The 12,787-nt window shown below is 40.6% G+C and overlaps 1 protein-coding gene across 1 annotated transcript in view; it reads left to right on the top strand.

Annotated features, from left to right (window-relative positions):
• Nucleotides 1-12,787, top strand: part of LOC123373652 (disintegrin and metalloproteinase domain-containing protein 9-like) — a 39,155-nt gene that overhangs the window by 15,521 nt on the left and 10,847 nt on the right. The window contains exons 9-16 of the mRNA XM_045022688.1: nt 1,289-1,461; nt 1,901-1,985; nt 2,910-3,031; nt 7,506-7,677; nt 8,296-8,385; nt 9,004-9,199; nt 9,360-9,465; nt 11,431-11,605. Coding sequence (XP_044878623.1) covers nt 1,289-1,461; nt 1,901-1,985; nt 2,910-3,031; nt 7,506-7,677; nt 8,296-8,385; nt 9,004-9,199; nt 9,360-9,465; nt 11,431-11,605 — 1,119 coding nt within the window. The remainder of the gene's footprint in view (nt 1-1,288; nt 1,462-1,900; nt 1,986-2,909; nt 3,032-7,505; nt 7,678-8,295; nt 8,386-9,003; nt 9,200-9,359; nt 9,466-11,430; nt 11,606-12,787) is intronic.

Here is a 12,787-nt window from a genome sequence, read left to right as displayed (position 1 = left end):
CAGGGATACCTGGAATCTCTGGCAACTTTGACAGATCCCTCCCCACCTCTCGCAAACCTCCTGTACCAGGATGTATGAGGGCAGGCTTAGGGCAGTTTTTCCTCAGCTGGATATAAGGCTTTTATAGCCACATTATGGTGCTCTGGACCTTTTCCATGGCATAAAGGGGACGAAACAGGGGTGAGGATCACACCCATAATGCTGTAGATTTTCAAAACCCACCTCTAAAATTATACTGTGCATTTTTGCATGAGTTTTTAATGTGAAGTTTTACACATCCAAGTTTTGTACACACAAAAGCATGAGCCCAAGAATGTGTTTGCAAAAGTATACATGTAATTTCAGACACCAAGTTGAGGTACCTTTGAAAATTTAGCAAAATAACATAGGGTTTCTGAATACGTATGAATCATTGTCATTAGACTCATGCAATAACTGATGAAAAACCAGGCTAAAAACATGGAAAAGAGCACAGAAGACTTTTACTAGTGTTTTTTTTTAAACTTTACCTCAAAATGTTTGTACACTACTGTATTTCTGAAAGATTGAACATTCCTGTACATGTTTGTAAGAAAAATATCAAATATTTCATCAGCATTAGGGAGGCTAGTCCTCCTCTCCAACATGGTACATGGAGGTACATACTGCTCCTGTGTTCTACACAGGAATAATCAGTGTAGGCAAGAAGTATTGATATCTAACTAAAGGGTTGATCCAGCTCCCACTGACGACAATGGGGATCTTTCCATTTCATATAGTCCACCCTCTACTGGCCAAAGTTTACCCTCAAAATCCCCAGTTGCTGTCAGAAGATCTAGCCTCTTTACTGCCTGTGGAGTTTCCCATTCCACAGCCTTTAGCAATTTCCATAAGTCCCCGACAGTCCACTAGAGAGATGAAATCGTTCCTAGGCTGTCCTCAAGATAACCAGCCTAGATAATGAATGAAATGGTGCCCCTCCCCCTGAGTGTTGGCCCTCTGATCCCTTACTCATAGGGCTCTTGCACCTGAAGAATATGGCTAGGAATCCTAATAGAGATAGAAGAGCTTCAGGCTTGTAATCTTTATTCAGTCACATAAATGATAGTGTAGGTTTTGACTGAATAAAAACAGGAGGATGTGGCCAAGTTTGTAATGTGAACTAATTATTTAAATGAAATAAACTTTCTTACACTTGCATTGTTCCGGTCAACATAATACTGAACTGGTAATAATGATGTAATTTTTTCAGAATTCAATTGAATTTGATTTACATATATGTAAAGTAATCACCATTGTGTATTTTCAGATGTATGGTGCATTGAACATCCAGATTGTTTTGATTGGGTTAGAAATCTGGTCAGATAAAAATCACATAAATGTAATGGATGGTTCAGCTGGAGATGTACTAAATAGATTTGTTTCTTGGAGAGAAAAAAATCTTCTTAAGCGATCAAGAAATGATGTTAGCCACCTCATAATGTGAGTTTTGGTCCATTAGGAAAAACTTGCCTCATACTATAAATCAGAATTGTAATATTGCTTATGTATGCAAATGAAATAAATAATAGAAACTGAACTACTGCTAATTTAAAGCTTTGACTGTAACTGTAGGCCAAGAAGAAATTATTTGTGTAATTAAATCTTTATTCTTAATCTTATTCTTTACTCAAAAACAGTAACACAGCATATGTATACCTTTTAAGAGTTATGTCATACAGCTGGTGTAGTCACACTGATCAGAGAGCCATATCCAATCCTTTGGGAAAGTGAGAAATTTCCCACTGACATCAGTGAGACCAAGATTTGACTCATCATAGTATTTCTTCGGGGCAGAGCCATCAATATTTTTTCACTAGAAAGCAATGGACTTTCAGCCCCATTCTCAAAACATTGTGCATGTTCTGTTGTTATGTTGCAGAGGGAGAGGTGCCTATGGTGGGACAGTTGGAATGGCTTTTGTAAGTACAGTCTGTTCTCAAGTCCATGGAGGGTCCATCAGCACTGTAAGTACAGTACTTCATCTCAATTATTAATGTACAAATCTAGTCAGTAAAAAAACCTAGACACCTCCCTGACTTATTCAGCCAAGTCATCAAGGGCTAAGAGGTTTGGTTTGGTGTGGGTTGTTCTGTTAGGCTTCCTATGAAAAGACAAAACGTTTTTGAGGATGACATTATAATTCCTTTTGCCACATCTCTCTCCTTCATGTACCAGTCCACCTCATTCGGATAAGTCTCAAGCTATATTTTGGCCATATTTTTAAATTTATTTAGCTCAAAGTTGGCTAGAAAAGCACATCCCCATAACTGTAAGTCCATAAACTCAAAATGAACAGCTTTTTGTATGTTCTTGATGGGAATGTTAGCGCGGGACCCACATGTGGGTTTTACTCTTCACACTCAGTTGCAGAGTACACTGTAGCCCAGATTCTTAGATGCACGAGAATTCCACTCAGTTCACTTTGGGGAGAGTGGGGTAAAATTCGCTTTAAGCTGCCTTTGCCTTCCCTTAATCCTATGGGAGGCCTAATATCACCTTACTTAGGATGTGGAGATTTGTCCTTATAATATTAGATACCACAGCAGCAGACACAGTATAAGGGCCAGATTCTGCTAGCCTTACTTGTACTTAATAGTACTTTACTTTGTGAGGAACCTATTGAAATCAGTGGAACTACTGATGGAGTAAAATACTATTCAGCATGAGGAAGAATGGCAAAGTCTGGTCGTAAACCGATATATAGATAAAGAATTACACTGATTTGCTATTAATGCTCTCTCCTTATGATACTAGATACTATCATCACACATTTAGAGATATATAGCTTAAATAAATCAGTAGGTAGGATCATTGCCTTGTTTTCTTGTGATTTCTTTATTTTCAGGTTTTATTTTCATATTAATTTCAATATTGCTTCTCTTTACTAGCTTAATGGTAACAATGTGCTACGTCATGCCACAGTAGTTGCACATGAGCTGGGGCATAATCTTGGTATGAAACATGATGATGAAAGGTGCCCCACATCCTACATTATGTACAGTATAAATAAGTAAGAGCCCAAATATTATTACTTTACTTTTAATATTACATATTTGTATTAGATTTATTCAGCAGTGTAAAATTCCTATTAACCTCAGAGAACCTTAGTTAATGGGCTTTGTATGGAGAACTTAAGCCTAGAGGGTTAAAAAGTTAATGGGACTTAGTTGATTGATGTTACTGTGCTGTTTCCACCCAGCCCCTATCAATAGTGTTCCCACACTGGATCTGGTCCAAACTTCCCTTTCCTAAGGCTTACATTTACAGTTAATTTAAATAAAATGTACATCTCTACCTACATTGTATTACCAAGTTGGCAGTTCTGAGGATTAGATTTGGGGCTAATAGGTCTCGCCTGATCTGACATCAGAGTGATTCAGCAAAAATAAATGCATGTTTATTCAGGGTTCAGTCTGTGACATCATAGTATCTCTGCAGAAAACCTCTATGCAGGATCAAGGAACCCATCACTGTTATAGTTAGAAATTATTTATATATAGTCCACAGTTAAACTTTGAATGCAGTGTTTCAGCCTGGAATAAATGTTTTGGCCCAGCAATAAACCCTCAAAAAAACCTACAAGAATTAGAAATTAGAGATGGAAATCATAGAATTTACATGGAAAAGAACTTCCTCTAAACTAAACATCATTTATATTTAGGACTGTCAAGCGATTAAAAAAATTAATCACAATTAATTGTGCAGTTACAAAAATTAATCACGATTAATCATGCAATTAATCACTCTGTTAAACAATAATAGAACCATTTATTTGGATTTTTTGCATATTTTCTACATTTTGAAATATATTGATTTCAATTACAACACAAAATACAAAGGATACAATGCTCACTTTATATTTATTTTTTATTACAAATATTTGTAAAAACAAAACAAATAGTATTTTTTGATTCACCTAATACAAGTACTGTAGTGCAATCTCTTTATCATGAAAGTTGAACTTACAAATGTAGAATTATGTACAAAAAAACCCTGTATTCAAAAATAAAACAATGTAAAACTTTAGAGCCTACAAGTCCCATCAGTCCCACTTCTTGTTCAGCCAATTGCTCAGACAAACAAGTTTGTTTACATTTGCAGACGACAATGCTGCCTGTTTTTTGTTTACAGTGTCACCTGAAAGTGAGAACAGGTAGTGCCTGTGGCACTGTTGTAGCCCATGTTGCAAGATATTTACATGCCAGATGCACTAAAGATTCATATGTCCCTTGATGCTTCAACCTCCATTTCAGAGGACAGACATCCATGCTGATGACTGGTTCTGCCCGATAATGATCTAAAGCAGTGCAGACCAACACATGTTCATTTTTATCATCTAAGTCAGCTGCCACCAGCAGAAGGTTGATTTTCTTTTTTGGTGGTTTGGGTTCTGTAGTTTTTGCTCTTTTAAGACTTCTGAAAGCATGTTCCACACCTCATCCCTCTCAGATTTTGGAAGGCACTTCAGATTCTTAATCTTGGGTCGAGTGCTGTAGCTATCTTTAGAAATCTCACATTGGTACCTTCTTTGCATTTTGTCAAATTTGCAGTGAAAGTGTTCTTAAAATGAACAACATGTGCTGGGTCATCATCTAAAACGACTATAATATGAAATATATGGCAGAATGCAGGTAAAACAGAGCAGGAGACATAAAATTCTCCCCGCAAGGAGTTCAGTCACAAATTTAATTAACACATTTTTTTTTAAACAAGTGTCATCATCATGGAAGAATATCCTCTGGAATGATGGCCAAAGCATGAAGAGGCATATGAACCTTTAGCACATCTGGCACGTAAATAACTTGCGATACCAGCTACAACAGTGTCATGTGAATGCCTTTCTCACTTTCAAGTGACATTGTAATTAAGAAGTGGGCAGCATTGTGTCCCTTAAATGTAAACAAACTTGTTTCTCTTAGCGATTGGCTGAACAAGAAATAGGACTGAGTTGACTTGTAGGCTCTAAAGCAGTGGTCCCCAACCTTTTCGTCTAGCGGGTGCCAGACGAAGGACCACTGCGGTGGTGGAGCACCCACCAAAATGCCGCCGAAATTCAGCGGCAACACCTCTCGATGACGTCACTTGTTGGCGACAAGCGTCGTCATTGAGAGGTGTTCCTGTTGAAATGCCGCTGAAATTTGGCAGCATTTTGGCGGGTGCTCTCCCGGGGGCCAGGACGCGGGTGCATTAAGATGCTCCCGTGGGCGCCATGGCGCCTGCGGGCACTGCGTTGGGGACCACTTGCTCTAAAGTGTTAGATTGTTTTGTTTTTGAGTGCAGTTATGTAACAAAAAAAACCTACATTTGTAAGTTGCACTTTCATGATCAAGAGATAGCACTACAGTATGAGGTTAATTGAAAAATACTTTATTTTGTTTACCATTTTACAGTGCAAATATTTGTAATAAAAATAATATAAAGTGAGCACTGTACACTTTGTATTCTATGTTGTAATTGAAATCAATATATTTTTGATTTTTGGAGGATCGCCTTATCGGGGGGCAGAAAAGAACTGCCCCGGCTTTGGTCACACACACACCCCCAACAACTGTGAGTGAAATTAACAAGGATGCCAGAAATAGCCCCTAATCCTGGTTCAGACTGGAGTGAACAGCTAAATTTAAACTGTTCCTATGCAGGCAGCAGGCTACCTGGGGAGGCTTCTCCCTCAGCCAGTCCCTTTGCTCCCTGCTGCAAGCTAGAGGGAAGCCGCTGCAGCTACCACTGAATAGGGAGGGGGGTCAGGGGAACAGGGAGCCTAGCCCTGTCGGCATCCTGGCTGGAGGAGGAGAGAAACGGATGTGACAGTGATTTTTCCCCTTCCACTGACTTTTATTAGCTCTGGATTTAAACTCTGTGGCCAAATGGCTATTGTATTCTGCCCCTGCCTTGGTCTCACCCTCCCGTCCCCCTCTCCCTCCAACAACCCTGAGTGAAATTAACAAGGATGCCAGAAATAGCCCCTAATCCTGGTTCAGATGTGGAGTGAACAGCTAAATTTAAACTGTTCTTATGCAGGCAGCAGGCTACCTGGGGAGGCTTCTCAGCCAGTCCCCCTGCTACACGCTAGAGGGGAGCCGCTGCAGTCCCTGCTGAGTGCAGGGGTCGGGGAAACGCGGAGCTTAGCCGCGTTGGGCAGCCTGGCTGGAGGAGGAGGAGGGAGGACAAGGAGAAAAATGTGACAGTGAGTTTTCAGTTTTTCAGGCTTATTCCAATAGTAAAGTTTATTACAGACAGTACTGGTAGTAGTAATAGTAGCTTTAATTTCTATATCTAAGTCATGCAATGGGAGGGATCCATGAAGTATGTAGGAGAGGTGGGTTGCTTGTGTTTGGACTGTACGGGTAAGAAATGTAACTTACTTCCACCCTGCCCTCCCACTTCTGTCTGAGGCCCAGCCTTCTGGGGGGTGGAGGGAGGGGCAGGGGCAGAGTGGGACCCGTACTGGTAAGAGCTGTATTTTACTTTCACCCCTGCATAGGGGGGATATGCCATTGCTTCTGGGAGCTGCTTGAGGTAAGTGCCGCCCAGAGCCTGCATCCCTGAGCCCCTCCCATACCCCAACAACCCCCTGCCCCAGCCCTGATTCCCCTCCGGCCCTCCGAACCACTAAATCCCAGCCCGGAGCACCCTCCTGCACCCCAAACCGCTCATCCCCAGCCTCACCCCAGAGTCTGCACCCGCAGCTGGAGCCCCCAACCCTCCTGCACCCCAACCCCAGCCCAGAACCCCCTCCTGCACCCTGAACTCCTCATTTCTGGCCCCACCCCAGAGCCCACATCCCCAGCCAGAGCCCTCATCTCCCTCCCCCATGCCCCAACTCCCTGCCCCAGCCCTGATCCTCCTCCCACCCTCTGAACCCCTTGGTCAAAGCCTGGAGCACCCTCCGACAACCCGAAATCCCTCATCCCCAGCCCCACCCCAGAGCCCACACCTTCAGCCAGAGACCTCATTCAACCCAGCACCCCGACTCCCTGCCTCAGCCCGGAGCCCCCTCCTGCTCCCTGAACTCCTCATTTCTGGCCCCACCTCAGAGCCCGCACCCCCAGCCAGAGCCCTCATCCCCTCCTGCACCCCAACCCCAATTTCATGAGCATTCCTGGCCCGCCATACAATTTCCATACCTCGGGACAAAAGGTTTGCCCACCTCTGCTGTAGTCAAACACTTTGGGTTAAAAACAGGGGTAAATGGGTGAAATTCAATGGCCTATGTTATACAGGAGGTCAGAATACATGATCTAATAATCCCTTCTGGTCTTAAAATCTATGAATATATGAAAGACTAAAATTCTGGCAGTATCTTTTAAATCCTAGAAATATCTTTCCTTAAATGCAATATATAGATCTAAAAAATGAGCGATCCCAATGATCTTCTACTATTACACAAGTAGTGTATAGAACTTTGTTATTAAATGGCTTGAAATAAATTGATCTTTACTAGGAAAAATGTGTATGCCAAACAAATGCAATATTATGCTTTCTAGTGCATCCAAGAATTTCAGCACTTGTAGTGCCAATGATTTTGAGAATCTCATTTTGAATGGTGGAGGAAACTGTCTTAAAAATGCTCCAAAACCAAGTGATATTTTCACAGAACCTGTCTGTGGCAATAACGTGATGGATAAGAATGAAGAATGTGATTGTGGCAAACCCCAGGTATAGTACTTCAATTCATTTGGGCATCCAGGCTTCAATCTCAACCTGTTTTGTACAAAGAAGTTCCTTGGGGGAAGGGGTGGAGTGGGGGCAGGGCCTGAGGTGGAGTGGAGGTCGAGCACCCCCAGGGAAATGAGGCTGGCGCCTGTGATTGGTACTACTTAGAATATATGCTAGCAAATACCAGTGGTGAGGAAAAACCCATGTTCAGTTGAAGGTTTTTTCTGACACCAAAAAAAAAAGCCTAAAAACAAATCATTTCTATATTGTACTCTTAACTTGGAAATAAAATATATTGAGTGCTCCGAACTGTTAATAGAAACCTGTGGAGTTCTGCTTCTTTAGGACCCTGTTCTATTTAGAAAAGCAGTTGTTGCTTTACCTGCTCTTATCCCTATGCAAGTAGTCAATCAAAAATAAAGTTTCTCTCTAGTTTCTGATACATAGCCAAACTGCGTGCTGCCTTCCAATAAGATAGAGAACTCTAAACTTCAGATACTGAAAGAGACTCAATACATTTGGCTTCTGGTCAATTTTAATCTGATTGTGTACTTCAGAAACCCCTGACTATAGAGAAAAGTAAAAACCCTGTGTCCCTAATTCATACCTTTGCTACAGGAGTGTACTAATCCTTGCTGTGATGCTGCAACCTGCAAACTTAAGTCTGGATCACAGTGTGCGGAAGGGCTGTGCTGTGAAAATTGTAAGGTAGGCTGGAGGGAGGAACCCTTTTTGTTAATTTATGTTCTTAACTTAAACAATTGGTACTAATTAGTAGTGGATATTTTTTTTTAATTTTTAGAAATGGATCTATAACAGCGTCTTTAGACACCTGTACATACATTATTAAAACCGTACTCAGGAGTGTAGATTAAAGTAGGGTGAGTGGGTGAACAGAGAATCTTGGTCTGAGGATTCATGGCCTTATGTGTGATCTTCAGCTTACAAATGAAGTGTTAGCTCTGGCCTGACATCTGCTTTTTAGGCAGAAGTAATTAGATGTCATGTAGTAGTGCTCTCATTACTGTAGGATCGAGTTTCCATGCATCCCCTGCCTACTCATCACTTTTTATCTGGTGTTTATAAATGCCACACTCTGAACCAGTGCTGTGCATGATCAAGTTCATCAGCTGTATCAACATGCCACAACAAACTCACAGGAGTGGCCTACGTGCTCTGTATATTGATATGAAGAACCATGTTCATCTTCCTCAAATTTACAAGCATATTTTCTTTCCAAAACTACTACATAATCATTGTATACCTTTGTGTTAGAATTTCTACTATTGCAAAATAAAACAGAGTAACTTTCTGTTCCATTTATAGTTTAAAGTGGCAGGAGTGGAATGTAGACGAAAAATGAATTTCTGTGATCTACCTGAATACTGCAATGGGACATACCCATACTGCCCAGATGATGTATATATCATGAATGGCTACCCATGCAACAACATGAAAGAATATTGCTATAGTGGGGTTTGCCAGAATTATGATTCACAGTGTGAATCCATCTACGGAAAAGGTATTTTTAAACTGTTTGACTGTCTGTGTAACAGAATTCATATTAATAGGAAAAATTCACTTATATGCTCTGTCTTGTACCTAGGATTTAAATAGCCATTGTGGATTATTCGTTTTTATTGGATATATTAGTTGTTAAAAAATTGATATTGTTCTTTTAGGAGCAAGAAAAGCACCTGATATTTGTTTTGAAGTAGCCAACATGGAGGGAGATAGATTTGGAAACTGTGGAATGTCAGGTGGAAAGTACAATAAATGTCCCATTGAGTAAGTGACCAGCAGGTATAAATAGAATCTAATCTTTCCTCCTGTCATTTATTCATATAAACAGTATATAATGTAGAGTATATATTAAACATATAATGCTTACATGCTTCATTACTTTGGCCTACCTGAGTTTACCTACATTAATCTTCATTTTTTTATTAGTCTGTTTTAAGTTGTTGATTAAAACAATTTCTTAAAACCAATTGAAACAATATGTGTAAAACTCAACTTTCCTTAAATGTTCTTTTGAAGAAACTGAACCATATTCTCGCCTCTCAACCAGCCCTTTTGTGGTGCTTAGGCCATGGAAAGGAGCTATAATCTGCCAGTACTTGGTCAGCTGATAGGTCCCTTGATGGAAAGGAGCTCTCAAATGGCAGAAAGCTGATCCACCTAGTTCCTGCATCAGCCACACTCCCAGCACAGCATAGAGGGAGGGAGGGGATGTATCAGGCTGTGCTTCACTAATTCTCAGATGGTATATGGTCCCTAGATCAGCCTATGGTCCTCTAACTTAGATGGAAAATGGGGCAGATCAGGCCACAGAATCAGGTAGCCATAAACAGCCGATCTTGGCACAAGAGAGAGTCTGGCCCATCATCGCAGGTATTTTTAAAATAGATGACCTGCATCAGACCATTCCTTGTAAAAAAATAAAAAAACCTCATAAGAAGGCCAAAGTTATGCACAACACTGCATTATATAGTTTATAACCTGTGGTGTGACCCTGCTCTGAAGACAAACATATTAATCTCCCCAAGGGCTTTTCTGGGTCTCTCATCACTATAGAACTGAGAATATGGGAATTGTAATTTGTTTTTCAAAGGCTTATAACTTGGCCAAATTTGGGCAGATTTTCACAGGGAAGTCAAAAGGCACATCCCTGTCAGAAAGGCCACTCCCCTGCCAAATTTCAAGTTCCTGCTACAAAGCATGGGGCTGCTAAAAGTGTTCAAATAAAAGCTTGACACCGTTTTTTTAACACAGACAAAACAATATATTTCCCCCTAGCCTCATTCTTGGAAATGGCTTAACCCTTTTGTAAGAATTTTTCCCAAAATTTCAACCTGAGGCAACACCCAGCATGCAAAATTTCAGCCGATATGGTTAAAGTTTGGCAAGTTATAAGCACCTGAAAACAGGTCTTATAATGAGAATCTTAATAGTCAGTGCTACCAGCCTCACCTGTAGCAGGGGCATTTGTGTTTATATAGCCATAGACAAACACATATATTATGGCAGAGGTCCCAAACGCAGCGGGCGCCATGGCGCCCGCGGTCGCTGCCGTGTCCTGGCCGGCGGTCAAGCATCCGCCAAAATGCCGCTGAAATTCGGCGGCATTTCGGTGGTGATGCCTCTTGATGACGCCGCTTGCCGCCGACAAGCGACGTCATTGAGAGGCGTCGCCGCCAAATTGCCGCCGAAATTTGGCGGCATTTCAGCGGATGCTCGACCGCCGCCACAGTCCTTTGTCTGGCGCCCACTGTATTATGCTGATATCCATCTGATAAATTGCAGAGCCATATGCTGAAATACATTTATCCGGCACCATTAATCCTCTTCATCAACAGGACTCTCTCCACTAATCCATCTCCATTGGGATTACTTCTCGTATCCCAGGATTTTGAGCAGCTTCTGTCAGATGCCATTTCTTTTTAAACAACCTGCAAGAGAAATGTTTCCTCTTTTCCCTCAAATGTGGAAATACCTTGTATATACACACACAAAATTACACTGTGCCAAAGGCTCAGAATAGGCAGTCTTCAATATATATATAAAATGATACACACACACACATACACAGAGAAAGAGAAGGGAAAACTTTCTTAGAATATGAGATTTCCAGCAAGAGAAAATTATTGGCTCATAGTGTAAACTGTGTGAATTTATTAATAAATAATAATTTTGTATTGAGTCTGTTTTCTCAATGTTATCTTATATTTGTATTTTATTCATTTATTACAGACATAGTCTGTGTGGCAAACTTCAGTGTACACCTGTCAGTCTTGAAAATCTTCCTGGTTCTAGTGTTGTCAGCAATCAAGGTGGTGTTTCATGTGTGACTTCTGACTTTGACCTAGGGTCAGATATCCCTGATCCTGCTCAAGTTCAAAAGGGAACTGCTTGTGGAAAAGGAAAGGTAAGGTAGATCACAGCAGTTATTGCAGAATGCATGACACTTAATGAAAAGTTCTCTTTTTAATACATCTTACTATAAGACCCTTAGCTTTCAAAGCATTAAGCCACATTTTAATTTTCCTCATAACGACTTGGGCTCATGACTCTCAAAATACTTATCTCATAAAGAGTGTCTATGTGTACTATAACCTTGGATATTCAGCAGGGAGAATCCCCTCAGACTTACAGGAAGTGCCTTTTCTTTGTCCCATGAAATTCCATTCCATTAACTGACATATAAATTGTTAGAAACTGCCATTTCCCTTCTCTCACTTGTGCTCCGCAAGAAAATTTTGACAGCATGACAAAATCAGTAAACATTCAGAGGCAGGGCTCAGGCCACCACCAAAGCAGCAGCACCAGGAGCACACATTGCATTGGGAAGACAGGGTTACTGTTGGAGCAGCTTTTTCAACTTCCTCTTAGAGAGCCAGCTCACTTCTCTATCACCCCTAGACCCAGCAACCCAGGTCTTCTCCAGGAAAACAGCCTTCTGCTGTTGCCAGCATATGCTGTTGATACAAGTTGTAGCACTTAACATTCAAGGTTCACCGTGTTGATGGGAGTTTGCTGTCGTTGAACAATGTAGAATTTATTTGATCTTGTTCTTTAAAAAATGGAAATTACATACAAAATTATATACTACATTAAAGGAAAATCTGCATTAAAGGAAAATCGGCATTAAAGGAACATTGGTAAGATTGCCAAGTCAAACACTCAAAAGTTAGGAGACTCCAGATCTATGGTTCTCCACACAACCTTAATTCAGTCCCCTTGTGCATATATGATACAAGCTTTAATGACGTGATCACATACTGTTTTTTCACAGCAAACTTGTCTCAGTCAGTACACTGGAGGGACAAAAGGAGCAGAAATAGGGCTGTGTGAGCAACTATAAACCTGGCATTTTTGAGTGCTTAACTTTGCAGCTCAAGTAATGTTCTACATAGTTTTTGTGTGTTTTATATATATGTGTGTGCATGTGTGTGTCTATATATTGATACAATAAATAATACTTAATGTTAATTTATATATACATGCACACCGAGAAGTAGTATTTATTAGCTCTGTACCATAAAGCCTCCTTTTTTGTTTATCAAAGCTTTAAAATAATAGTTATTCATATTCAGATTTCATTTGCATC

The sequence above is a fragment of the Mauremys mutica genome, chromosome 7, assembly GCF_020497125.1.
Source record: "Mauremys mutica isolate MM-2020 ecotype Southern chromosome 7, ASM2049712v1, whole genome shotgun sequence".
Lineage (NCBI taxonomy): Eukaryota > Metazoa > Chordata > Testudines > Geoemydidae > Mauremys > Mauremys mutica.
Note: the sequence above shows the minus strand (reverse complement) of the source record. Positions and strands in the feature narration are given on the sequence as shown.